The sequence below is a fragment of the Tursiops truncatus genome, chromosome 2 (assembly GCF_011762595.2).
Source record: "Tursiops truncatus isolate mTurTru1 chromosome 2, mTurTru1.mat.Y, whole genome shotgun sequence".
Taxonomy (NCBI): domain Eukaryota; kingdom Metazoa; phylum Chordata; class Mammalia; order Artiodactyla; family Delphinidae; genus Tursiops; species Tursiops truncatus.
In genome coordinates this window covers 160,561,400-160,589,033 of record NC_047035.1, presented here as the reverse complement: position 1 = coordinate 160,589,033, position 27,634 = coordinate 160,561,400, and the positions used below count along the sequence as shown (strand labels likewise).

The window sequence follows — 27,634 nt, the reverse complement described above, 5'->3', positions numbered from 1 at the left end:
GAAGTGTCATAAGTTCTTTGTGCCAGACAAGACTTTTTCCAGGTTACTGTCAAGTCCAGAAGTTGCTCTTTTCTTGTCCAAATCCTGTAAACTCCTCCCACGGCACAGCACAGATCAGCAAGTTCACAAAGATCAGACTAAACTCCACAGTGGATAGAAACCCATTCCCAGGATAACAGGCTACAGGTATTTCTCAGGAACTTTAATGAAGAATCTTCTTATGGACCATCTTTGCTAAGATAGTCACAAGACAACAGAACGGAGGAGACACCGTTAGCTGATTCTTAGCAACCTGCAGAGACCCTGAGCTCAGATTAGTACTGTTTCCTAGTGGGGCCACCCCACTATCCTGCTAGGTGCCCAGACTCGATAAGCTAAAGCTAAGCTTTCCTGTACACGTATTAAGAGTTGACCAAAAAAAGGGACAATATGGTATAAATAGGAAGATCAGAGGATGATGGCCCAGGATCAGACTACAGAAGTGGGAATAATACTGCATACTCACTAGTTATGAATGTGTTAAATATTTGTGATTACATGTATATGCATATGTATATAATATACATATACAAAATATATATACATAATTGTGTATACATCCATACATATGTATATATATTCATGTTTTAGCCAGTCGGTAAGAAGCTAATTGATAAGTAAAAATAAATAGCACTTATTTCATTGAGTGGATTCATTCTAAGGATGTTTTTTAAATTCTTACCTTAAGAACACCATTTTTTTCTCTTAATTTGTCCTAAATGTAGTGCTGAAATTTAAAGTGGTGTGCAGGCATCAACACTTCAGTTGTCAGATCCGTAGGGTGAGAATATTCAGGAAGGTCTCGACAGCCTGGAGGGAGAAAGCAGGGGAAGAAAGCTACTTAGGAGGAACAGGGAATTATTTGAATATCTCAACAACTACCCGACTGGGTCAGTATGTCCTCTAAAAGCACCTCCAATGAACAAGTGCAGTTAAGATTATAGCACCCAGAGTAAACCGACCAAATAAGCAGCATCCCTTACGGCACGATGACTGAATAAGGCCTGCCCCTGCTTGAGTGAAATCTCTTATATAGGAGAGGCTGTTATATGACCCAGCAGAAAAATAAAATATTCACTGTAAATACAGGCATATTCAATACAACCATGCGTGTGTTGCCTAGGTGTTCTGGGCAAGAAGAAAAAAGAATAAAGATACTGTTAATCCACCAAGGATTAGAGCTTAATCCTGTGTTTAAATCTTTTTCCAACAATGATGCTGCTCACGTGTTTGTTTCCAGACTCCTGCAATTTCCCCATGGTAACCAGCCACAGCCTTTTATCAAGTGGCCAAGAGAAGGTTTCAGCATGTCTTGTGTTCCCACAGAAGTAGACCTTGAGCAAGTATTCAAGTACCAGTAGTTTGAGAGGTGCAGGAAATTCCTATCAAGGAGTGAGGATATAACAGCAAAGGGAAGGCAGCCAAAAAAAGCTCCATCACAAAGCCAGCTACCAATGTGGATGATAAATGATGCAGAACACACCCTCAGAGTCATTATCCAGAGGCCGGGAGTCAGACACCACCAGCAGTGGTTGAGCGCTTTGAGGGTTGAGAGAGCACTGGTTAATTTCTTGGCACTTCTCAGACTGCAGACTGAACTGCCTTTGGATGCTTCAGAGAAATTTCTCAGACAAGGTGCAGAAGATGGTTATTGAACCTGACCTTTAGGCAAGAAGTGGTGCTTTAACTTAGGCTGCCACAACAAAATATATAGATTGGGTGGCTGAAACAATAGAAATTTATCATCTCACAGTTCTGGAGGCCAGAAGTCCAAGATGAAGGTACAAGCATGGTTGGTTTCTCATTCCTGGCGTGTAGATGGCTAACTTCCCATGTGTCCTTACATGTCTGGGAGACAGCAAGCTCTCTGGTATCTCTTCTTATAAGGGCCTTAATCCCATCATGAAGACCCACCCTCATGACCTCATCTAAACCAAATTATCTCCCAAAGCCTTATCTCCAAATACATTGGGGACTATGGGTTCAACATATGGATTTGGGGGGCACACAATTCAACCTATAATATTGGTAAGGTCCTTAGGACAGGACACAGTCTACCAGCATATTTCCAGACCTAACTTGGCCATACGGAAACCGGCTACAATCTTGATCCATTAGCCTCTTGTCTAACCATATGCAGTCATAAGATACCAACCTTTGCATCAAGGGCAGACTTGAAAATTAGCCCTCTCTAAAGTGATTAAAATCATACTTCCTCAAAAACATTTTACTTACAATTATTCAGAAATAGGATGAACTGAATTACAATGTCCTCAATTCCCTATGCAAATGTAAACTTCACAAGAATTAAGTGGAATATTTTAATTTAATTAGCAATGAACCTTGTCTTATCCGAAAGAATATTCCTTTTTACGATAAAACAAAAAGTAAAAATATCAGTGAATATGGTTTAAATTGGAAAATCATTCACTGTGTAAGAGAAGCATCAAATGGATTTGTAGATGGGAAATAAATGAGCTGGAAATGAAGGAGTCATGCATTAGGGATGTTATTCTTTATGGAATACTTTTCTGCATCTGATGGAATCTGAATTGACCACCTCTCCAATACCTCATGAGATGGAAATGTCAGCAAGGAAGAAAAATGCTAGAACTAAAATTCTTATTGTCCAGGGTATTCATTGAACTCTTATCATATGAAATCTTAGAGTTTCAGTTATCTTTCTATGCACGCGTGTATTATCTTCCTGCTACTAAATTATAAACTGAGGTCCTGGAGGATTAAGGTCATATCTCAACAAACCATATCTTTCCTTTTTTCAAACCATTTAACTATTTCAACCTTAAACCAATTAAGAATACACAATGATGACCCTTAGTACAACCAAACTAACACTTGTACATTTTTTGTCTGCCTCTGAATATTCTCATCCATATTCACAGTTTTCTCATCCATATTCACACAGTTTTATAGTTATGATGGCTTACATAGAATTTCATGTTGCCTTCAAATAATCCATCAAGTTGATTTAACAATTTCTATAACTGTTTCCCTTTATCCCTAGCTTAATCTTTTCAAAATTGTTGTATTAAAAATAATTTGCAATAAACCACTCCACACAAATAGATTTTACTTTAAAAATATATCCATAGGGTACATTTCTGGAGTGCAATACACCTTCTAAACCAACAAAAGTGTTTGAAACTGCTTTGTACACAATACAAATAAATATAAAAGACAAAATTGGAAATACTCAAGGAAAAACATTGAAAGTAATTAAGATCTATGGATCAGGAAAGTTAACCATTGAAAGACTGGAGTGGGACAGTAAGGATCTTACAAGTCTACCAATTGAACCCACTGGATAAAATTAATAGCTTGCATTACCAGGAGGAAGAATATAGGATAATTTAATAAAATGAGGAAAATGAAATTTAGTTTTAAAATCTAAAGATCGGATCCGTACAATGTTTTTTCGATGGTAATGTAGTATCGTGTGGCTTGGGGCATACTGCTCAAAAGGTGGCTGTCCTCTGACCCAAGTCCTGGCCCTCTGCACAGTCATCCTTGGGCCTGAAGCCTGGGGGTTCCACCTCCTCAGCTGGCTCCCCAGAGTTTCCGTATTAGTGGCTGAGAATCTGCAGTCAAATACAATTAAATCTCATCCCTTCTGGGAAAGTTCTCTTTTCTTCCCCCCATTTAAGAAAAATTAGCCAACAAAATAAACTTTTTAATAATGTCTTACATCTCTGCAATTCTGGACTCCGCTAATTGGAATTACAGATCACACAGGGTAGAACACTTTGTTATGTCAGTAGGAAAACTATGTTTTGATGGGTAAGCAGGACCTCTTTCATGGTACCTTTCTAAAGATGACTTACATGTGACTGCCTAGCCCACCTAATTATGTATAAAAAGACTTACTTTTATGTAAAGTCTATTTAGTATCTCATAAATAATTCTAAATTAACAGCATAAAAGAAAAAGAGAAGCTCCTTCACTCTTCTTCACAGTTATTGTATTTACAGGCATATTAAGGAGGCAGAATAAGAAGCTACCTAGACTAGGAGGACTTCAAGCAAGCCCAGGGGTCACTGCACAGCCAGAAAAAATGGAACAAGTAAACTTATAGATTGCTGAGTGGTATAAATTTATACAGCCGTTTTGAAAAACAATTTCATACTACCAACAGACATTTATAAAATGTTTTCTTACCCTTTGATCCACTGAATTCACCTCTAGGAAAAATCCTAAGTAACTAATCTCATACATAAAACGTTTCATGCCCCAAACCTACTTCTTGGAAATATTTATAGCTTAAACAGCTTAAATGTCCATTTATAGAGACCTGAGTATGAATCTTGGTTCTGCCACCTTCTGGCTGTGTAACTGTACACTGCAGGCAAATTACTTAACTTCTCCTGTGTCTGTTTCCCTGTCTGTGAAATGGGGATAACAATATTACCTACCTCATAGCCTCATAAGATTGTTGTGGGAATTATATGAGCTAATTAGTGTAAAATGCAAAGAGAATGTAAAGATGGCAGATAAGCCCATGAAATGATGTTTTAACCTCATTAGTCATTAAGTATATGCAAATCATGATGCGCTACTACTCCACACCTATTAGAATAACTCCACACCTATTAGAATAACTAAAATTACATTTAATACTAAATTCTGGCAATGATGCAGAACTACCAGAACTCTGATGCTTTGCTGGTGGGAATGCAAAATGATGCAGCCACTCTGGGAAACTTCGGCAGCTTCTTACAATATATAAACTGCTGGGTCATATGATAATTGAAATCTCACTCCTAGAGAAAGGAAAAACTATTTTGCAAAAAAAAAAAAAGATGTGAATGTTTATAAAAACATTTTTATAATCCCTCTCCAAACTGGAAACATAAATGTCCTTCAACTGATGAATGGAAAAAAATAACTGTGGTACAGCCATACAATGGAATACTACCCAACAATAAAAAGATGTACACTATCAATACATACAACAACTTGCATGATTATCAAAGGCATTAAGATGAGGGAAAGAAACCAGTCTCAAAAGGTTATGTACCATATAATTTTATACATATGTTGCTCTACAAAAGACAAAACTAAGTTCAGTGGTTGCCAGGAGTAAAGGGCAGAAGGAAAATCTGACCACTAAGGGGTAGCAAAAGGTTGTTTTGGCGGGTGGGGAATAATGAAACTGCTGCATATCCTGCTTGTAGTGGTAGTTACATGAATCTATACATGTGTCAAAACTCCTAGAACTGTATACCAAAAAAAGGCACTTTTACTATGTAATTTTTTAAAGATTTTTTTTGCTGTGGACCATTTTTAAACTTTATTGAATTTGTTACAGTATTGCTTCTGTTTTATATTTTGGTTTTTTGGCCTCAAGGCAAGTGGGACCTCAGCTCCCCAACCAAGGATCGAACCCACACCCACTGCATTGGAAGGCGAAGTCTTAACCACTGGACCAGCAGGGAAGTCCCCACTATAATTATTTAAGTCAAAAATAAAAATAGTAACTATAAAGTACTTAGAAATGTACCTGGCACATAGGTGCTTTATATATGTTAGATACCTTAGACCATACATCAAACGGGATATTAAGCATTAATCTTAAATGATGTTTAAATGACTAGATGATATATACAAAAGCTTATGAAATCATGTTGCTTAGAAATATTCGTCTATGTAGTATAATAGTAACTGTAGTATAAAATATTTAAATTTTGTTTCTTTCTAAGACTTGTTCAGACTAGTTTAACTTCACAGCAAAATTCAAGGGAAGGTACAGAGATTTCCCACACTCTCCCTGCCCCCACACATCCGCAGCCTCCCCCCAACTAACACCATTTCCCACCAGATGCTGCATTTGTTCCAATCGATGAGCCTACATTTACACATCATAATCCCCCAGAATCCATAGTTTACATTACAGTTCACACGTGGTATTGTACATTCTACGAGTTTGGACATTTGTATGATGACATGTATCCATCTTTGTAACATCATATGGAGTGTTTTCTCAGCCCCCAAAAATCCTGTGCTCTGCTTATTCATGCCCAACCCTTATTCACACCCCCAACCCCGAGTAATCACTGATCTTTTTACTGTCTCCACAGTTTTGCCTTTTCCAAAACTTCTTAAAGTTGAAATCATACATCGTGAATATACTTAATGCCACTAAACTGTATGCTGAAAAATGTTGGAGAGTCATTTTTATGTTAGTTGTATCTTACCATAGTGAAAAAATCTCAAAAGTAAATAATATCACAAGGGTTCTGAATAACAAAATTACTGCTTTGTTCTTAAGGAACACAGATAATAATTTGGTTAAAATACTAGATTAAAAATGAGATGATTCTAGAAGACGTATTGTTTAAGTGAAGAGGAGGGATTTCTTCACGATAGTTTTTTTTTTAAACAGATCTTTATTGGAGTATACTTGCTTCACAATACTGTGTTAGTTTCTGTTGCACAACGAAGTGAATCAGCCAGATGCATACAGATGTCCCCATATCCCCTCCCTCTTGCACCTTCCTCCCATCCTCCCCATCCCACCCCTCCAGGTCATTGGAAAGCACAGAGCTGATCTCCCTGTGCTATGCTGCTGCTTCCCACCAGCCAACTATTTTGCATTCAGTAATGTACATATATCGATGCTACTCTCACTTCGCCCTCCCACCCCCTTCCTCAATTCCATTGTCTTTATTCCTGCCCTGCAACTGGGTCCATCAGTACCATTTTTTTTTTTAGAGTCCATATATATGCATTAGCATATGGTATTTGTTTTTCTCTTTCTGAATTACTTCACTCTGTATGACAGACTCTAGGTGCATCCACCTCAGTACAAATAACTCAATTTCATTTTTTTTTTAAGTCTGAGTAATATTCCATTGTATATATGTGCCACATCTTCTTTATCCATTCATCTGTTGATGGATATTTAAGGTTGTTTCCATGTCCTGGCTATTGTAAATAGTGCTGCAATGAACATTGTGGTACGTGTCTCCTCTTGAATTTCTCAGGGTATATGTCCAGTAGTGGGATTGCTGCGTCATATGGTAGTTCTATTTTTAGTTTTTTAAGGAATCTCCATACTGTTTTCCATGGTGGTTGTATCAATTTACATTCCCACCAACAGTGCAGGAGGATTCCCTTTTCACCAAACCCTTTCCAGCATTTACTATTTCTAGATTTTTTGATGATGGCCATTCTGACAGGCATGAGGTGATACCTCATTGTAGTTTTGATTTGCATTTCTCTAATAATTAGCAATGTTGAGCATCTTTTCATGTGCCTCTTGGCCATCTGTATGTCTTCCTTGGTGAAATGTCTATTTAGGTCTTCTGCCCATTTTTTAACTGGATTGTTTTTTTGATATTGCGCTCCATGAGCTGTTTGTATACTTTGGAGATTAATCCTTTGTCTGTTGTTTCATTTGCAAGTATTTTCTCCCATTCTGAGTATTGTCTTTTTGTCCTGTTTATGGTTTCCTTTGCTGTGCAAAACTTTTAAGTTTAATTACATCCCATTTGTTTATTTTTGTTTTTATTTCCATTACTCTAGGAGGTGGGTCATAAAGGATCTTGGTGTGATTTATGTCATAGAGTGTTCTGCCTATGTTTTCCTTAAGAGTTTTCTAGTGTCTGGCCTTACATTTAGGTCTTTAATCCATTTTATTTTTGTGTATGGTGTTAGATAGTGTTCTAATTTCATTCTTTTACATGTAGCTGTCCAGTTTTCCCAGCACCACTTATTGAAGAGGCTGTTTTTCCTCCATTTTATGTTCTTGCCTCCTTTATCATAAATTAGGTGCCCATACGGGCGCGGGTTTATCTCTGGGCATTCTATCCTGTACTTTTTGTGCCAGTACCATACTGTCTTGATTACTGTAGCTTTGTGGTATAGTTTGAAGTCAGAGAGCCTGATCTCTCCAACTCCGTTTTTCTTTCTCAAGATTGCTTTGGCTATTCAGGGTCGTTTGTGTTTCCACACAAATTATAAAAATTTCTGGTCTAATTCTGTAAAGAATGCCACTGGTAGTTTGATAGGGATTGCACAGAACCTGTAGACTGCTTTGGATAGTAGTCATTTTCACAATACTGATTCTTCCAATCCAAGAACATGGTATATTTCTCCACCTGTTTATGTCATCTTTGATTTCTTATATCAGTGTTTTATAGTTTGCTGAGTACAAGTCTTTCACCTCCTTAGGCAGGTTTATTCCTAGGCATTTTATTCTCTTTGTTGTAATGATAAATGGGAATGTCTCCTTAATTTCTCTTTCTGATTTTTCATTGTTGGTGTATAGGAATGCCAGAGATCCCTGTGCATTTATTTTGTATCCTGCAACCTTACCAAATTCATTGATTAGTTCCAGTAGTTTTCTGGTAGCATCTTTAGGATTTTCTATGTATAGTATCATGTCATTGGCAAACAGTGACAGTTTTACTTCTCCTTTTCCAATTTGTATTCTTTTTATTTCTTTTTCTTCTCTGATTGCCGTGGCTAAGACTTTCAAAACTATGTTGAATAATAGTGTTGAGAGTGGATATCCTTGTCTTCTTCCTGATCTTAGTGGAAATGCTTTCAGTTTTTCACCATTGAGTACGATGCTCGCTGTGGGCTTTTCCTATGTGGCCTTTATTATGTTGAGGTAGGTTCTCTCTATGCCCATTTTTTGGAGAGTTTTTATCATAAATGGGTGTTGAATTTTGTCAAAAGCTTTTTCTGCATCTATTGAGATGATCATATGGTTTTTATTCCTTAATTTGTTAATGTGGTGTATCACATTGATTGATTTGCATATATTAAAGAATCCTTGCACCCCTGGGGTAAATCCCACTTGATCATGGTGTATGATCCTTTTAATGTGCTGTTGGATTCTGTTTGTTAGTATTTTTTTCAGGATTTTTGCATCTATGTTCATCAGTGATATTGGTCTGTAATTTTCTTTTTCTGTGATATCTTTTTCTGGTTTTGGTATCAGGGTGATGGTGGCTTCGTAGAATGAATTTGGGAGTGTTCCTTCCTGTGCAATTTTTTTGAAGAGTTTGAGAAGGATGGGTGTTAGGCTCTTCTCTAAATGTTTGATAGAATTCGCCTGTGAAGCCATTTGGTCCCGGACTTTTGTTTGTTGGGAGATTTTTAATTACGGTTTCAATTTCATTATATGTGATAGGTCTGTGTATATTTTCTAATTCTTCCTGGTTCAGTCTTGGAAAATTGTACCTTTCCAAGAATTTTTCCACTTCTTCGTGGTTGTCCATTTTATTGGCATATAGTTGTTTGTAGTAGTCTCTTATAATCCTCTGTATTTCTGTGGGGTCAGTTGTGATTTCTCCTTCTTCATTTCTAATTCTATTGATTTTGTGTCCTCTCCCTGTCTTTCTTGATGAGTCTGGCTCATCAATACACGCTGGGAACACTTTTATAAAAGCCTTTGAAAATTATCTGACTACTGACTTTATATATATGTGAAATCATCAATTGAGGTTACACAACAGAAGGTCACCCCCAAAACTGGAGATAGAGGCAAACACAGATGATCACAGTATACCAGGAGCAAGAACCATCCTAGGAGCCAGTAACTGGTAGGAAAACTTAAAGGGTAATTAATGAATTGTTGCAAAATGAGCAGGGACAAGATTGAGAGATAAAACTTCCTGAGAACCCAGCCTTAGGGAGATTCCCCACCTCCACCACTTTCATGAGTTGACCTCTAGGAGCCCTATCAGGTTCTTAGGGTAAAGACTGGTGAAAAAGCCTCACAAATTTCCAGCAGGGATAGGGAAAAAGTAACCACTTTGAAATACTCTCAGAGGGTTCTGTTCTCCTCGACAAAGACCTGCCTTCAAGGAAAACTATTTTACCAGATACTAATTAATGTAGGTTCCACCACAACCTAACCAACTCCAGCCCCCTCTAGCCTTCCTATCTCTCCTAGGAGGGTGTGAGGGGTGTGGATGGCTGAGAAGCATTTGGACAAGTTTACAGTCCAGAAACACAATCAGACACCGGTATGATAGCAGGTAATTACAGCTCCAAGAACTAGAAATCTCAGACCCTGTTTGAGAATTTTCTAGAGAAACCCAAAGATGACAGAGGAGACAATAACAAGGCCACCAGAGGACATTTTAACCTCTGAGACCTCCAGCTACAGCCAAGAGTAAACACAGCCTAACTTCTAGCCAGGTAAACATAAAACCTCAAACTAAAGGCCTGTTTACCTGATCTTTTACCCAGTTCATCACGTCCACCTTTTCACAAAATATTACGATAATGCTAAAAATAAACACATACTGAAGACATAAAGCAAGCATGAGAAGCAGACTTAGATATGGCAGAGATTTTGGAATTATCAGATGAGGAATTTAAAGAACACCGATTCATGTGCTAAGATCGCAAATGGAAGTTCAAGACTGAAGCAGAAAACAAAGTCAGAGGACAGGCTCTGCCTGACATCAAGACTTACTATAGATCTACAATAATCAAGACAGTGTGGCAGAGCCAGAAAAACAGACAAATAGGCCAACAGATCAGAATAGAGAGCCCAGAAACAGACATACGCAAATGTAGTCAACTGATCTTTGACAAAGGAGCAAAGACAATGCGATGGAAAAAGGAGTCTTTCTAACAAATAGTGTTGGAACAACTGGACATCCACATGCCAAAAAAAATCTACGAAGAATTAAGAGGTATTAAGCTACTATAAAATAGACAAAGATGTTATGTATAAAACAATATTTGACAATAACGTTAAATGAAGTATAATCTATAAAAATATTAAATCACTATGCTGTACACCTGAAATGAATGTAACATTGTAAATCAAGTATACTTAAAGTTTTTTTAAAGTATCTAGAAAGAGATTTTAAACCTTTCACGAAAATTAAGTCAAAAATGGGTCATAGACCTAAATGTAAAATACAAAATAAAACTTCTAGAAGATAGCATAGTATGAAAATCTGCGTGACCTTGAGTTTGGTGATGACTTTTTAGATAGGATAACAAAAGCATGATTCATGAAAGAAAAAAACTGATAAATTAGATTTCCTTAATAAAAATAATCAATTGCCCTCCTAGGTATTTACTCAAATGAATTAAAAACTTATGCCCACACAAAAACCTGAACACAAATGTTTTTTAAAATGCTCTAAAAAATAAAGTATATTACAAAATACTAAAGGAGTAAAAACAAAATAATTGTAGGAACTGCGTAAGCTATAAAGAGTAACATTAAAATCACCTTTAATAATATCCCCCAGAGCCAACTGCTGATTTTTTTCTACTTCCAATTAATATATTCTGTTCTACTTATAAATAGGTCACGCCATATATTCATTCCTCTATTCTGCTTTTTCCATTTAACATCACACCGTGTTTTACTATGTGTGTAAGATGTGTTTCACCAAGTAAAAACTGTGCAAAAATGTCAGTTTTTATAAATTTTATTTTATGAATGCGATAGGTTATTCTTTTTCTATTGCTGAATATTTAATTGTATCTTCACATATAAGTAGTAGTATAAGCAGATAGGGTAGGGGGTCCCCAGAGAAAGAACCAGGCACACTTTCCTGACATAAGAGAAGCCATTTTTGACCTAAGCCATTTTATAATCTAAGCCTGGCTGCAGTGATTGTCCGTGAAAAGGTCTCAGGAATTAGTGATCTTAAGGGAACAATTAGTGATCTTAACAGAAACAAACTGTTATCAGGAAAGAGAAGTAACAATAGCAAAGATAATGTATCAGTTGTAAAGAGCCCCAGTTCTGTTTCAATGGTGAAGATTAGCCTGAGGCTCAACTACCAGATCAACTGGCACCTAAGGGATGATGATGTTGACTTTTTCTGACCCTCCTGACTTCAATCAACTAAAGCTTGGAATCTGTCCACCACCCAGGCCCCTTCATGAATATGCATGAACCCTTAGTTTAAAACTTCCAATTTTGCAGACTGGGGAGACATAGCTTTGGGAAAGATCCCTGGTGTTCTCTTGCTGCAAGTAATAAATCCTTCATTCTCCTGCTCTTTGCCTTGGTTGTGCCTTCTGGTTCAATGACCACCAAGAGGTGAATGCAGTTTTCAGGTAACAGTTTCTACCTATTTATTTGTATCTTGAAACAGTGATGTGGCAAAAATCTTTGACCACAATTTTGCCTGGTTTTTTCATCTTTTTAAAAAAATTAATTTATTGAAGTAGAATTAGTGTGGCTAACATTCAAGGAATTACTTAAGAGGCTATGCTGCACACTTAGAAAACGTTTTATGAACATTTTAACGAAATGTGTAAAGCCTTTCATACATAAGACACTACTAGTATCTGGCAAGAGTGTGCCATGTCATGGTCATGCCCTGATTTTTCCCATTCTTTCTCAATTAATGAAAATGTGAAGCTATTTCGTTGCTCAAAATACAATTGTAATGCCATACTGCTAAATACTAATGTAAATGAAAACTTTACAAATAGCCACATGTTTAACTTAAAAATTTTTAGATCAGATTTCTGACATTGACACTGTATAAAGAAATAAATTAGATCAGGACAGCTAACAGAGATGAAGCATTCAAAAGAATTAAAACTACAAAGTACCTGGATGTTTTCATTCAGAAAGCTATCAAAGTGTCTTGTCAGTGAACATTTTCATCCCACTTTAAATTCAGGATCTCTAATTATAACAATCACCAAAGTGTGCAAAACCATTTCTATTAAAATTTCCTATTTTCACTAGCATATAACTCCTCTGAACAATCTCTGCTGGTTTTACACTTTACCTTTCCTGGTTACAGTTTAATGGTAAATTTGAGAGATGTGGTGAAAATCCTTTCAGCTATAATTAATTTTACTTGTTAGATTTACTATCAAATTTTAAAAGTGAGACTTTTCTCAGCTTTTTTCAAATTTCTTGGAATCAGTAACATAACGAGGCATTGATAGTTTGAGGAAGGAAATAAACAAGGAAGATAATGAAAACATCAGGTAGAAACAGAGGTACTGTTAATGCTTACAGATAGCACTATGTACCATATGATTTTCCAACTGGAGTCAATTACACCAGAAAAATCCATGCCATTCATTCCTTGTATGAATGAGTACTTAACTATTTGCAGAGTACTATGCTGGGTGCCAGGAATTTACGTGCAAAGGCTGATAAAAACCCAGTATGACTTTTCAGTAGGACATGTTATGTCCCTATGGAATGATTGAAAGGTTAAGTCACAAGTCATGTTGTCCCACCTTCTCAAATGACAAGGCCCTCAGAGATCAAGCGACTTGCCCAACGCATATTCCCCATTTACCAGATGTCCCCAAATGTTCACATCAAAAACGAAAAGTTTCCCATTGATTTCAAATACTTTACCCCCACCCACCCAAATCCCACCTTGAGATCACTGAGTTTTAGCTTCCTATTTTTTTTCTTTGTATCAGGCATAGTCAAAAGAAAGTAAAATAATTAGTTGGGGTTTCAAAAGAAAAGGGTCAAAAATATGCAAGATAGAGAAGGAACAAAATCCATTGCATTACAGTCATTTTAAAATAAAGACTTATCACAGGAAATCAAAGAATTGGATTCTATTATGTAGAAGCACTTCTGCTCTTACATTAAAGGAAATCTGAGCTCAAGGCAGAAGACTTCGGAGAAGGAAATAATGGAGAAATGCCCCAGCACTGCAAATAAAATGCAGGTCTTTATCAAATTTCTAGCAGAGGAGAAAAGCTGCAGGTTTTCCTCATTTCTTGTCAAACAACAATAAACCAGATATATATTTGAAAGTGTTTAACTTTCTTTTAATGGTTTTGTCTCAGACTTTACTACACCATATAGATTGATTAGTTAATCAAAAGGGGGCCTTTACAAATACTTGAATGTTTTCTCACTGCGTAAATATGTCCTCATGAACATCACCAGTCTCCTGTGCAGTTTCAGCATCTTTCCCTTGCCTTATCAGGACCAAGGTTCTGATAATTTTTCACTATAGGTTTTCTTATACAGAGGGAGACACAAGAGGGAAGAGATATGGGAACATATGTATATGTATAACTGATTCACTTTGTTATAAAGCAGAAACTAACACACCATTGTAAAGCAATTATACTCCAATGAAGATGTTAAAAAAAAAAAAAGAAGTTTTCTGGACAACAGCTTGTCTTCCTTATCGGTAGGTAAATCAAACCCTGCCCCATTAGTCAACCTTTATCTCTAGGGCTGAACTTTTCAAATAAATCAGGTCTAAAGTAATGCTAAGGGCTTGAGTGTCATCAGGCCTTCTTACCCAGGTCCTACCTACACACCTAACACTCACTTGCACGCCTATGTATTTTCTTCACCTGTGTGTCTGAAACTCTACCCACTGCCTAACCTAATAGGGCTTATCCCTCAAGTTAAAAACCAGGGCTCCCAATCATATCTACCCTATACTCCCTAAAAAATCATTATTTTGTAGTTTAATTTCTCATCCTCATAATTAAATTATTCATCTTATTTTGCATTCTGAGTGCCTAGTATGGCAGTAAACAGTTAAATACTATTTGGTTGATTTGATCAAGGTAATTCTTCAACAGCAGCCATTTTGTTTCCCGCATGCATTTCCAGGCAAGTGGTGGCCTTATTTTATTAAACGTGGAGAATCAAATCATGTCCTTCTAAGAAGTATAAATTTTAAATCTTCATCTTAACGTGGTATTAAGTAAATTGCCATTCTACTCCTCTTAAGAATTATTTGAAACCCTCCTGCTATTTTTATTCCCAGAAACGGCACGCCTGTTAAAGCTGACCCTTTTATTTTTTCCCCTGCACTGCACCACTATTATTACTTTATTTTTCCTTTGGGTAAAATAAGTGTGGACTACCTGACAAGATGTGATGTGTGTGTGTGTGTGTGTGTGTGTGTGTGTGTGTGTGTGTGTGTGTGTGTGTGTGTGTGTGTGTGTGTGTGCGCTTATTTGGGAAGGGGATAAGTAAAATATAATTCTACATTAGCCTTAAGGAATCTTTTTTTGAGTAAATTCCACATAGATGCAAAATACAAAAGACATTTAGATAAGGCCGGTCCGTTTATTTTTCTAAATGTGTACAAAGACATGAAGAATATAGGTAATGAATGATTTACTTTGAATTGATTTTATTGGAAGAAAAAAACTCTTTCGGACCTAGACCTAAGTATTTATTTCATTATGTTATTTGTTAAAAATATTTTATGGGAGTGTCTTTGGGTACTACCTCAAATGATTCCAATAACTGAAAATTTTGAAAAAAACATTAGAAATTGGAGAAAATTAAAACTTTTAATATCATAGAAAACTATAATAATTTCAATTAATATTGTTACAGGCAGTTGAGCAGAGCAAAATTTTAAGTCTCACAATGCCCTTGCCCACATTTGACAAACAAAATAGTAAGAGACATAGCAGATTATTACTTAGAAGGATACTGAAGCTTGAAGCACATGTATTAAATTTGGGCAGCCTTGGTGAAAATGAGAATAGGTTTCCCCATTATACAATCTGACATCCTTCACCTAAAACCAAATGAGATAATAAAGAGAAACGAGATAATATTTTCTGCATAAAGAACCATATAATCCTTTATCTCATTTAAATAATAGATCCATAATTTTATTCCAAGTAAACTATTCTGTGAAACAAGATCATGCTTGATAATGCCACATGCCCAAAACATACATGATATTCCTGTATTCTTATTATGTGCACAAGTTCTCACATATTTTGATTTTGGTCTAGACATTTTTATGGAGTTTTTCATGTGCCATATAGTATTAACTAGAGGAATAGAAGGAGGTAATTTTCCAAAAATAGGATGATAAACAGTTTTTAATATAAAACTGACAAAGAGATTGAACTGACAATATTTAATGCACCTATTAAAATGTTAAAATAACTAAAGTACAATTTCTGGAATATCTCATTTAGAAATAGGATTTTTAGTTCTTGGAGGTAGAAATAACTTTCAAGAATCAACTCAAATTTTTAAAGATTTCATTAAAATGTAATTGTTACTTACTGTGCTTTCTTATGTTTAAAATCTTTTCCAAATTCTGAGGCTAAATACGTGATAGGCAAATAATATTCATCCTATTAGTCTCTACACTTTTCTGTACTCTTGAAATCCTTCATTATATAGAATTTATTCAATACTTTAAAATTTTTCATTCCACAACAACAAAATCTCTGAAACTTAGAATTCTACGATTATACCTTCATATTCAAATATTTAATACAAATATATAAACATAAATTTCAAGTAACAGTCTATTATGCCTAGTACAATATTATACGTTTAAGTATGAACTAGCAGACACATCCCAACCCTATCAATTCTATCAGTTTCTCCCTGAAGTTCTTAGAAGCAAATAGGAGGCATAAAAATTAATCAGTTTTCCAAGACTGAGGAAAAAGCGTAATAAAATTTAGTTATCTAGATATTCCCTCTTTCACACACCCTTTATGAAGACACAAAACACAAATTCCTTCACTCAATTCAACAAACACTGAATAAAGATAGGGACCTTGCACATAGGAATTCAAAAGCTAATGGGGCCGTCATAGTATTACACCAGCCGATACTAACAGAAGTGTTTTCATTAACTTGGTTTTATACTCAATAACTCATATTAAATACAGTTCACTTTTATTGAGCTACATACTCAAAGTTTTAAAACAAACAAAAAAATCTATCTCCAAATTCAAAATGAGGAGGAAAGCGGTTCCCCAGCAGCTGTGAGGTTCTCAACAGCCACAGGTGTCAAGGGGGAATATTGGGTTCCAGCAAAGGGACAGTAACACTTATCCTCTTTCTTCTTCCAGCCCCATCAGCATCATTGTAATGATGTCTACATTACATCCCTCTCTACTCAAAATACCCAAAGTGGTTTCTTTTCTCTGACTAGACACTACTGACTGATAATATGAAACAGATCCTTCTGTTTAATTTTCAATTTATCTGGGTAGTTGGTATATGTGAAAGAAACTAGAAAAATATCAACAATATTACAACTATGGATTATTCTTACTGTCATTTCGTAGAAGTTGCATAAAAAGGAATGGAAAAACACAAGGTCAAAAAAAGAGTAAAGTTGGGAATAAAGGGCAATTGCACAATATGCTATATTACAGACAATTTATCTTCATATTCATGATCAACAGTCCCAGTACGTATTAGGGGAAGAGAAAACAGTGAGCATTGGGGTGGTCTTTTCCTAAAATAAGTCTTGGGTTGGTATCCACTCACGGACACACAGCCCTTCTAACAAAATCCTTGTCAGTCAGAATAACTGCAAAACACACAACTCTTCATCATACTGTGTAATAGCTGCCAGAAACAGTAAACAAACAGCAAATCTAAACAAGTTAACATATGTAATGAAATTCTACAGAAAAGGGGGAGGGATAAATATATTTAGGTAGCTCACTGAAAGTTATTATATTTGAAAATTCTGATGGAGTGTGCAAACAGGAAATGGATTGCTCGTATTCTATGAATTTTTTCTCATTGACAGTTTATTAGCTAATATTAAAACATTAATAACATTTTAATAACCTTAGCATTCACTCTCCATCAATTTAATGCAACGTTTATTGATTTCCCACTATGAGCTAGGAATTTCATATAGAAAAACCAGAAAAGAACAACCATCACCTTAAGATTCTCATCGCCTCCTCATTTTCCCCTTCAAACAATGGTCTCCTTAGCTACGTTTGAATTTTAAAATTTGAAACTGTTTCATTTTCAAAGCAGGAGATCTTAGTTTTTAAATTTTACTTCAAGAATAAAGTTTTTCTTACCCAATCAATTATGATAGTTTAAAGAGGAAATTTATCCAGAATTGAAGTGTTCATACAAAGACTATATGGCATGAAAATAATGTGTAAAGTGATAGAAATGATAAAAATCCAATGATCTAAATTATTCTTCATTGCTTGAAAAATATATTTATAGTAAAAAACACTTGGGAAAACATATTTTTTGATTTTTACTGAGTCAGGTACTGTGTTAGACACCAGAGTACAAAGTGTATGATACAGTTCCATCTCCAAAGTACTCATTCTAATCTATCTTTACATATAAAACTAGTCACTTTGACACCTCAAAAAGAAGAATGCAATATTCTTAATAATTGACTATTATTTCCCATACAAATTCATTACCAGATATGCCTAAAACATTGAGATTTGCTCTTTTTGCTTCTCTTCAACAACCTACAAAAGCATATATTCATAGTAAGGAAAAGTATATAATGACTCTGGTTAGTTTGTTTTTAACAAATACATATTATAAAACTCGTTTCATAAAAATTACAGCCTTCTTGGCAAAAAAGGCAAAGAAAAAGAAAATGTTTTTTAAAAGAGCAAAAGGTCACCTTGAACCCATTTCATTCATCCAATGTTACCAAACTTTAATTGGCTTCAGTGACATGAGAAAGGAAATAGCTCATCATTTTAACCAGGTGTTTCGAGTAACTTTTACCTATACTCATTTCCAGTTTCCATATAAAGTTTCAAAAACACAAAACATTTTTCCATACACTAATCCTAAGGCTCCAAAGTCCATGTTACCATTGACTTTGACCCATGAACTTTCAAGTCCACATATAAATCTATCCATTTATAAACAAGTACTCATCACAAGGTTCAGCTTTGCTACAAATTAGCTGATCAGCCTTTGTTTTTTTTCTAAACACACAGTGTTCTAAACACTTTTTTCTAAACACACAGTGTTCTAAACACTATGTGTTTAGGAGAAACTACATTAGGCAACAAGCTAGAATATCTATAATTGATTTATTTCACAGTGTGAACTGGATGAGTTGCAAATAGAAAACATTTATTGATTGATTGTTTATTTAAAAAATAAGAATCTGTGGCTTCAAAATTGCTTTTTGGCTTTTCTTTCCCAAGATACCTTAAGACAGATTCCTTAATTTATGGTTACTTTAGCATACTAAAAATCAGTACAGATTCTTCTTCCAGTAATGGCAGAGTGGATAACTCTCCCATAGATAAAAATTATAAACTCTAGACAAAATGTGAATAAAAAGATCATTCTAAGTTAAGGGACTAGAAAGTGAGCAAAACTTTCAGAATTGAAGGAGAAAAGACTTTTGAAAGAGTAACTGCAGTGTGTGAAATTTACGTTCACACAGCTCTTTCTGTGAGGACACTTTCCAGCCTGAGCAGTTCAGTACAATGTGAACTCAGATCTGAGAGAAAACTGCCTATGAAGAGAGCTATAAAGGAGGAGGACTAAATCTATTTACAGACTCTAAACCCAATCCTTCTCTGATCCCTGAACTACATGGACTTCAGGTCCCCAGGTAAAAGAAATAAGTGGACGCTTAAAGAACTGAGAGGGAATTTCGGCAACTTGCTCACCACAAAGGTTACAGAGCTGGGAGCTGCAATTCAATTATGTTAAAATGCCTGCTAGGACAAAAGCCAAGATTCTACAGTGCAAGACAAAATCCACAACCCCAACAATATATCAAGAGTAATGCCCATTGAACAACAACAACAACAAAAAATACTTGACATTTAAAAAAAGGCAAAAACATAAGAAACAAATTAAACAATCCCATTTACCACTGCATCAAAAATAATAAGATATCTAGGAATAAACCTATCTAAGGAGGCAAGAGACCTGTACTCCAAAAACTATAAGACACTGATGAATGAAATTGAAGATGATACAGATGGAAAGATATACCGTATTCTCAGATGGGAAAAATCAATACTGTTAAAATAACCACAGTACCTAAGACAATCTACAGATTCAATGCAATCCCTATCAAAATACCAACGGCATTTTTCACAGAACCAAAGCAAATAATTTTAAAATATGTATGGAAACACAAAAGACCCCAAATAGCCAAAACAACCTTACCAGACCTAGAGGAATCATGCTCCCTAGTTTCAGACTATACTACAAAGCTACAGTAATCAAAACAGTATGATACCAGCACAAAAACAGACACAGGTCAGTAGAACAGGATAGACAGCCCAGAAATAATGCCATGCACTTATGGTCAATTAATCTATGACAAAGGAGGCAAGAATATACAGTAAAGACAGTCTCATCAACAAATGGTGATGGGAAAACTGGACAGCTACATGTAAAATAATCAAATTAGAACATTCTCTAACACATATAAAAAAAGAAACTCAAAATGGATTAAAGACCTAAGACCAGAAACCATAAAACTCCTGGAGGAAAACATAGGCAGAATACACTTTGACATAAATCATAGAATTATTTTAAATCTGTTGCGTAAAACAAAGGAAATAAAAGTGAAAACAAACAAACGGGACCTAATTAAACTTAAAAAGCTTTTGCACAGTAAGGGAAACCATTGACCAAACAAAAAGACAACCTACTGAATGGGAGTATATATTTGCAAATGACATGACTGACGAGGGGTTAATATCCAAAATATATAAACAGCTCTACAACTCAGTATCAAAAAAACAAAAACAACCCTGTTAAAAAATGGGCAGAAGACCTGAATAGACATTTTTCCATAGAAGACATACAGATGGCCAACAAGCACATGAAAAAATGCTCAACATCACTAATCATCAAGGAAATGCAAATCGTAACTACAACAAGGTATCACCTCACACTTGTCAGAATGGCTATCATCAAAAAGAACACAAATAACGAATGTTGACGAGGATGTGAAAAAAGGGAACACTTGTATACTGTAGGTGGGAATGTAACTTGGTGCAGCCGCTGTGGAGAACTGGGTGGCAGTTTCTCAAAAAACTAAAAATTGAACTACCATCTGACCCAGCAATTGTACCCTGAGCATATAGCTGAAAAAAACCAAAAACACTAATTCAAGGAGATACATCCACTCCAATGTTCACAGAAGCACTATCTACAATTACCAAGATATGGAAGCAACCTAAGTGTTCATGAACAAATGAATGGATAAAAAAACATGTGGCATGTAATATATACAATGGAATACTACTCAGCCATGAAAAGAATGATGGATGGACTTGGAGAGTATTATGCTAAGTGAAATAAGTTAAACAGAGAAAGACATACTGTACAGTATCACTTATACATGTAATTTAAAAATACAACAAGCTAGTGACTATAACAAAAAAGAAACAGACTCTCAGAGAGAACTAGTGGTTACCAGTGGGGAGAAGTTAGGGGGGAGGGGCAATATAGGGGTAGAGGATTAGGAAATACAAACATTTATAAAATAAGTTACAAGGATATATTGTACAACACAGTGAATCTAACCACTATTTTATAACTATAAATGGAATATAACCTTTAAAAACTGAATCACCACATTGTACACCTGTAACTTAAATACTGCACATCAACTATACTTCAATTTTTTAAAACTCTTAAAAATTAAAAAAAAAATAATAATGTAAAACTAGTATTTACATCAACCAAAATATACTTTTGAGAACCTGGAATTCATAAGGTACTTTGGAGGAAAAAAAAAATTCAAAACAAAAAATTGTCCCACAGTCAAGAGGAAAACCAGTCAAGAGAAACCAACTCTAAATTACCCTGATGTTGGAATTAGCACCTAATTCAGAGTAGCTATGATAAACATGTTCAAAAATGTAATGAAAATTTTTTTCAAATGAACAGATGAAAATGTTATAAATTTGGAAACTATAATAGTAAACCAAATAGCAATTATAGAAGTGAAATTCACAATATTTAAAATTGAAATTTTGCTGGATAGTCTTAATAGCGTATTTGAGATTCCAAATGACTAGAACAAACTTGAAGAGAGATAAATTTAAATATTCCAATCTAAGGAATAAAGAGAAAAAAGTATTTTAAAAGTCACTGAAATCATCTCTATCGAAATTTCAATGGCATCTTTCACAGAAATAGAACAAACAATTCTTTGCATAAAACCATGAAAAACCCTTGAATAGGCAACACAATCTTCAGAAAGAAGAACAAAGATGGAGGCATCACACGTCCTGATCTCAACCTATACTACAAATATATAGTAATAAAAAGAGTATGGTCCTGGCATAAAAACAGGCACACCAATCGATGCAGCAGATGAGAGAGTCCAGAAATAAACCCACACATATATGGTCCATTAATTTATGACAAAGGAACTAAGAATATACAATGGGTAAAAGGTAGTCTCTTCAATAAATGATGCTGAGAAAACTGAAAAGCCCCATGAAAAAGAATGAAACTGGACCACTATCTTGCACTGTATACAAAATACAACTCAAAATGGATGAAAGACTTGAACTTAAGACCTAAAACCATAAATCTCCTGGAAGAAAACAAGCAGTCAACTCTTGACATCAGTCTTGGCAATGATTTTTTGGATTTGACACCAAAAGCAAAGACAACAAAAGCAAAATTGAACAAATGGGACTAAATCAAACAAAACAAAAAGCCTCTCCACAGCAAAGGAAACAATCAACAAAGGGAAAGGGTGATCTTCTGAACGGAAGAAAATATTTGCAAATCGTATCTGATAAAGGGTTAATATTCAAAATATTAAATAAAGAACTCATACAACTCAATACCAAAAAAAATCTGATTAATAACTGGGCAGAGGATTTGAATAGACATTTTTTTTAACATCTTTATTGGAGTATAATTGCTTTACAATGGTGTGTTAGTTTCTGCTTTACAACAAAATGAATCAGTTATACATATACATACGTTCCCATATCTCATCCCTCTTGCATCTCCCTCCCTCCCTCCCACCCTCCCTATCCCACCCCTCCAGGCGATCACAAAGCACCAAGCTGATCTCCCTGTGCTATGCGGCTGCTTGCCACTAGCTATCTACCTTACATTTTTTTCCAAAGAAGACATAAAGGTTAACAGATACATGAAAAGTACTCAGCATCACTAATCATCAGGAAAATGCAAATCAAAACCACAATGAGATATCACCTCATACCTGTTAGAATGGCTATTATCAAAAAGGTAGGAAGTAACACATTCTGGCAAGGATATGGAGAAAAGGGAACCCTTGTGCAAGCTGTGTCTAGCTTATTTCACTTAGCACAATGTCCTCTAGGTTCATCCAGGCTGTCATAAATGGCAGAATTTCCTTCTTTTTAAGCCTGAATAATTTTCCATTGTATATACATACCACATTTTCTTTAGCCATTTATCCATTACAGGAGACTTAGGCTGTTTCTGTGTCTTGGCTATTGTAAATACTGCTGCAATAAACATGAGGGTGGAGGTATCTTTCTGAGCTACTGTTTTTAGTTCTTTTGGATAAATACCCAGAAGTGGATTGCTGGATGATACGGTAGTTCTATTTTTAATTTTTTGAGGAAACGCCATAGTGTTTTCCACAATGGTTATACCAATTTACAGTTCTACCAACAGTGTAAAAAGTTTTTTTTCTCCAAAATCCTCAACAAAATACAAGCTAATAGCACAATTCAACAGCACATTAAAAGGATTACACACCATGATCAAGTGGCATTCATCCCCGAGTTGCAGGGATGATTCAATATACACAAATCAGTGTGATACACCACATTAACAGAATGAAGGACAGAGATCATTCAATCATCTCAACAGACGGAGAAAAAGCATCTGACAAAACTCAACATCCTTTTATGATAAAAACTATCAATAAATTAGGTATAGAAGGAACATACTTCAATATAGTAAATGCCATGTATGACCCACAGCTAACATCATCATACTCAATGGTGAGAAGCTGAAAGCTTTTCCTCTAACATCAGGAATAAGACAGGGCTGCTCACTCTTGCCACTTCTACTCAGCCACTTCTACTTAGCATAGTACTGGAAATCCTACCCAGAGCAACTAGGCAAGAAAAACATATTAAAAAGACATCCAAACCACAAAGAGTCTAATTTTTTAAGCATTTAAATAATACAGAGTATGTTACCTGACCACAGTGGAATTATTATAAATTAGCAATCAGTAACAGAAAGAAAAATGAGAAACCCCAACTATTTGAAAATTAAACAACACCTTTAAATAATATATGAGCCAAAGAATTCACAGTGGAAATTAGCAAATTTTTTGAACTGAGTGAAAGAAATCATAATCTATCAACCTTCAAATAATGCAGCTAAAGTACTCAGATTTGACCACATTAATCTGTAGAACTGTGGCTCAGAGAACCTGGATGGGGGGCGGAGAATTATGGAACTATGGCTACTGCTTTTGTGAGTAATAAACTGTCCTTTGCCTCTGGCTCACGTGACTTTTCTTCCTGAATCTATAAAACTGGCAGACCCTCTTGTTAACTTAGAAGTAAGGTAAAATCTCAGAGCCTTCATAGTTGTTGGAAGAGAATTGTAAAACCCAACTCAGAAATAGATCTACTGTATTTGAGAAGTTACTGTTTGACAAAGGAGGAATTTTATTGCAGTGAAAAACTGACATTTAACAAATGCTATCTGAACAACTGGCTTTCCATCTGGAAGAAAATTAAAGCAGATTCATTCTTTCCTCACAAACAAGTTTTAGAAGAACAAAAAAACTTAAATATAAGACATAAAACAATAAAATCCCTGCACAATATAGAATCTAAGGAAATATTCTTTACCATGGATAGAACCCCAATAGCTATGAAAGATAAACCTATTAAAAGTTTTACAATTTTGTATGATAGAAGATATCACAGCCTAACAGATGAATAAGATTTTGAAAATATCACAATGCAAACAAAGGATTAATGTATAATATAGTGTAATTTCTTACCAATAGCCAAGGAAAAGATAAACTACCTGTAGAAAATGCGCTAAGGATACAGGAAGGCCATTCACAAAAGATTTAATCCAAATGACATACGATAGATTAGGAAAAGATGCCCAACTATAGTAGCAGTAAGGGAAGTGCAAACTAAAGTTACTGTGAGATATCATCTTATCCCTGTAAGACTGGCAAAAACTAAAAAACTTTTTTTATCATCTCTTACAGGTATAATGAAAAGGAAAGGGTACTCTGACACACTTTTTACGGAAATAGGGCCTCTTACTACCTTATTGTAAGCCTTTTGGAAAGCAATCTATCAACAACAATTAAACTTAAGAATATTGTACCCCTTCAACACAGCAACCATACAAGAACATTTGTATTATAATAATGTTAAATCAGCACTGCTGATAGTGGCTAAGATTGCAAACAAACTGAAATGCCCACTGTGGAGGGAATACTGTACAACTTATAGTATGCCCAACCATGATCTAACCTGTAGTTAGTAAAAAGAATGAATGAGAAATAAAGCTTAAATTAGGAGAGATTTTCAGACTGCATTATTGAGAAAAGTAAGATGCAGACAACTGTGTATATTATGTAATTATTATTCATCTTCATGTATATGTATATTTTAAATGGTTATTTAAGCATGAAGAAAACAGGAAGATATCTTTAGCATTGGATGCCTGTGTTAGAGGTGGAGGGTCAGAGTGATTTGATGGGAGAGGGAAAAAACGGCAGAGGGGAAGCTCAGAAAGAGATAGAGGAGGATGCATAATATAACATGAACTTATGGAATGCCCATGTGTGTATGCACATGTGAAGAATTTAACCAAAGAACTGTTTTTTGTTGTTGTTGTTATTTTGTTTTTTTGTGGTATGCGGGCCTCTCACTGTTTTGGCCTCTCCCGTTGCGGAGCACAGGCTCCGGACGGGCAACCTCAGCAGCCATGGCTCACGGGCCCAGCCGCTCCGCGGCATGTGGGATCTTCCCGGACCGGGGCACGAACCCGTGTCCCCTGCATCGGCAGGCGGACTCTCAACCACTGCGCCACCAGGGAAGTCCCCAAAGAACTGTTTTAATAAATTATCAGAAAATAATAGACTCTTTAAATCACTACAGTAAAGGAAGAAATGTATTCACTTCAATTAAGTAACCTGGCTTCAGATTTTGCCTTTGTCACTATGGCCAAGTTAAATAACCTCCCAGTCCCTCAGTTTCTTCATTTGTAAAATTTAATTAGAAATATGACCCACAGAGGTACTTCCACGAGGTTGTTACAAAGGTTTAACTCTATAATGTCCATATAATTTTAATAAATTGCAAAATTTGCACTGCATGACTGTTATGGTTGGAATTACATAAATTATGAAAATGTCAGGATGAAATCTATAAGTCACTAAAGCCATCACTAAACAGGAATTACCTGGTCTTACTTCCAAAGTAATAATTTCACCAAACTGGAAAATGAAGATAATCATAAACATGGCACCAGACCATACTGTACTGTAAGCTTTTCCTACAAGTACCACCACCATTGCCATCACCACTTACCCTCACACATTTTAGGTTAAATACAGGGCAGCCTGAATTCCTTCCTTCAGAAATGCTAGTCATGCACAATTTGTATTTGACCTTGTTCATAAGAAAATGGAATACTTAACATATACTATTTTTCTAACTCTACATTACTACACCTCAAGGACGATCAATGTCACAGGCATCCAGCATCACGGAGACAAGGCTGCAGCAGCAGCCGGAGAAGAGGGTGAGTGCTGTGCTGCTCTGGAAACACTTACAGGGACTTGCTAAAGTAATGCGGGTGGAGCTCTTGAGGATGTGCGTGGGTAGCTGATGTTAACAGTCGGCAAATAAAGGATGATTGTTTCTGAAGTGATCCCATTTGGACCCTCCTGCTACCTCATGTACCCTCATGAGACTTGGAGAAATACAGGTTACATTACACAATATTTCTATGTTTTTCCTTCTAAGACAGAATCTAAATGTGTTTAAGCCATTATTTCTTAAAGACTTCTAAATTTATAGGACAAAAGACCTTCTACGTATTCAGCATATTTGTCCACTTGGAAGCACAAATACAGCAGACTGACTAACATAGTGCTAGTGGTAACATTATAGTTAATGAAAGAATCAGCTTTCACCTCTTAAAGCTATTTTTCCAGGATGACAAAAAATGATTGCTAATGTTACCTTGCTTTTAGACTACATTTTTTTCTTGTCAGTGGCAACGAAAGCATACTTCTTAATGGAGATTTTAAAAAGATGTTTTCTGTATTCTTAATTGAATTTGGTGATTATATAATCATTTCTCCTCTAAGGGAAACCAAGAGCACTGTATTTTTTTTTTTTCCTACTCTGAACTAAACCCCTGCAATCAAATAGGGAGGAGGCAGGGCAAAAGGGTATATTCATTTATAAGTAAAATAAATTGAGCCTTGACTTTTAGAAAGTGCAATTTGAGAACAGAAAAATTACTTTCTTCATATAATAGCTTGGCATTTCTCATCCTTACATAAATCTGTTCCTTTTAAACTCTTAGCTTTTAGGCCTTGGCTGCTCTCATTACATTCAGGAAAATTGTCTTCAATTACATGACCCCAGACAAGGCCCTGGACTCTTACAAATCCATTTCTAATGTGATCTGTATGCTGTACCTTAAGGACTCGTATCTCAGACTGAATAGAACTGCATCATGGCGGAGAATTATTATTTCCAGCATCTTAGACACTGAATGAATAGTGAAGCAAAAGAGAATCCTCATGCTATGTAAAACTGTCCCTGAGAAGCTAAAATAGAAGATTTTCCAGATGCCAAATATCAGCTCAGCTTCTCGCACCATATAATCTCCCTTACAGAGGCCTTATAGCATAGGTTG

General features: G+C 35.6%; 1 protein-coding gene across 1 annotated transcript in view; it reads right to left on the bottom strand.

The window, feature by feature from the left end:
* The window catches only part of MALRD1 (MAM and LDL receptor class A domain containing 1), a 661,524-nt gene extending 635,248 nt beyond the window's left edge, over positions 1-26,276 (bottom strand). The window contains exon 1 of the mRNA XM_019933374.2: positions 26,165-26,276. Within this exon, the coding sequence (XP_019788933.2) occupies positions 26,165-26,276 (112 nt within the window). The remainder of the gene's footprint in view (positions 1-26,164) is intronic.
* Positions 26,277-27,634: the final 1,358 nt, after the last annotated feature.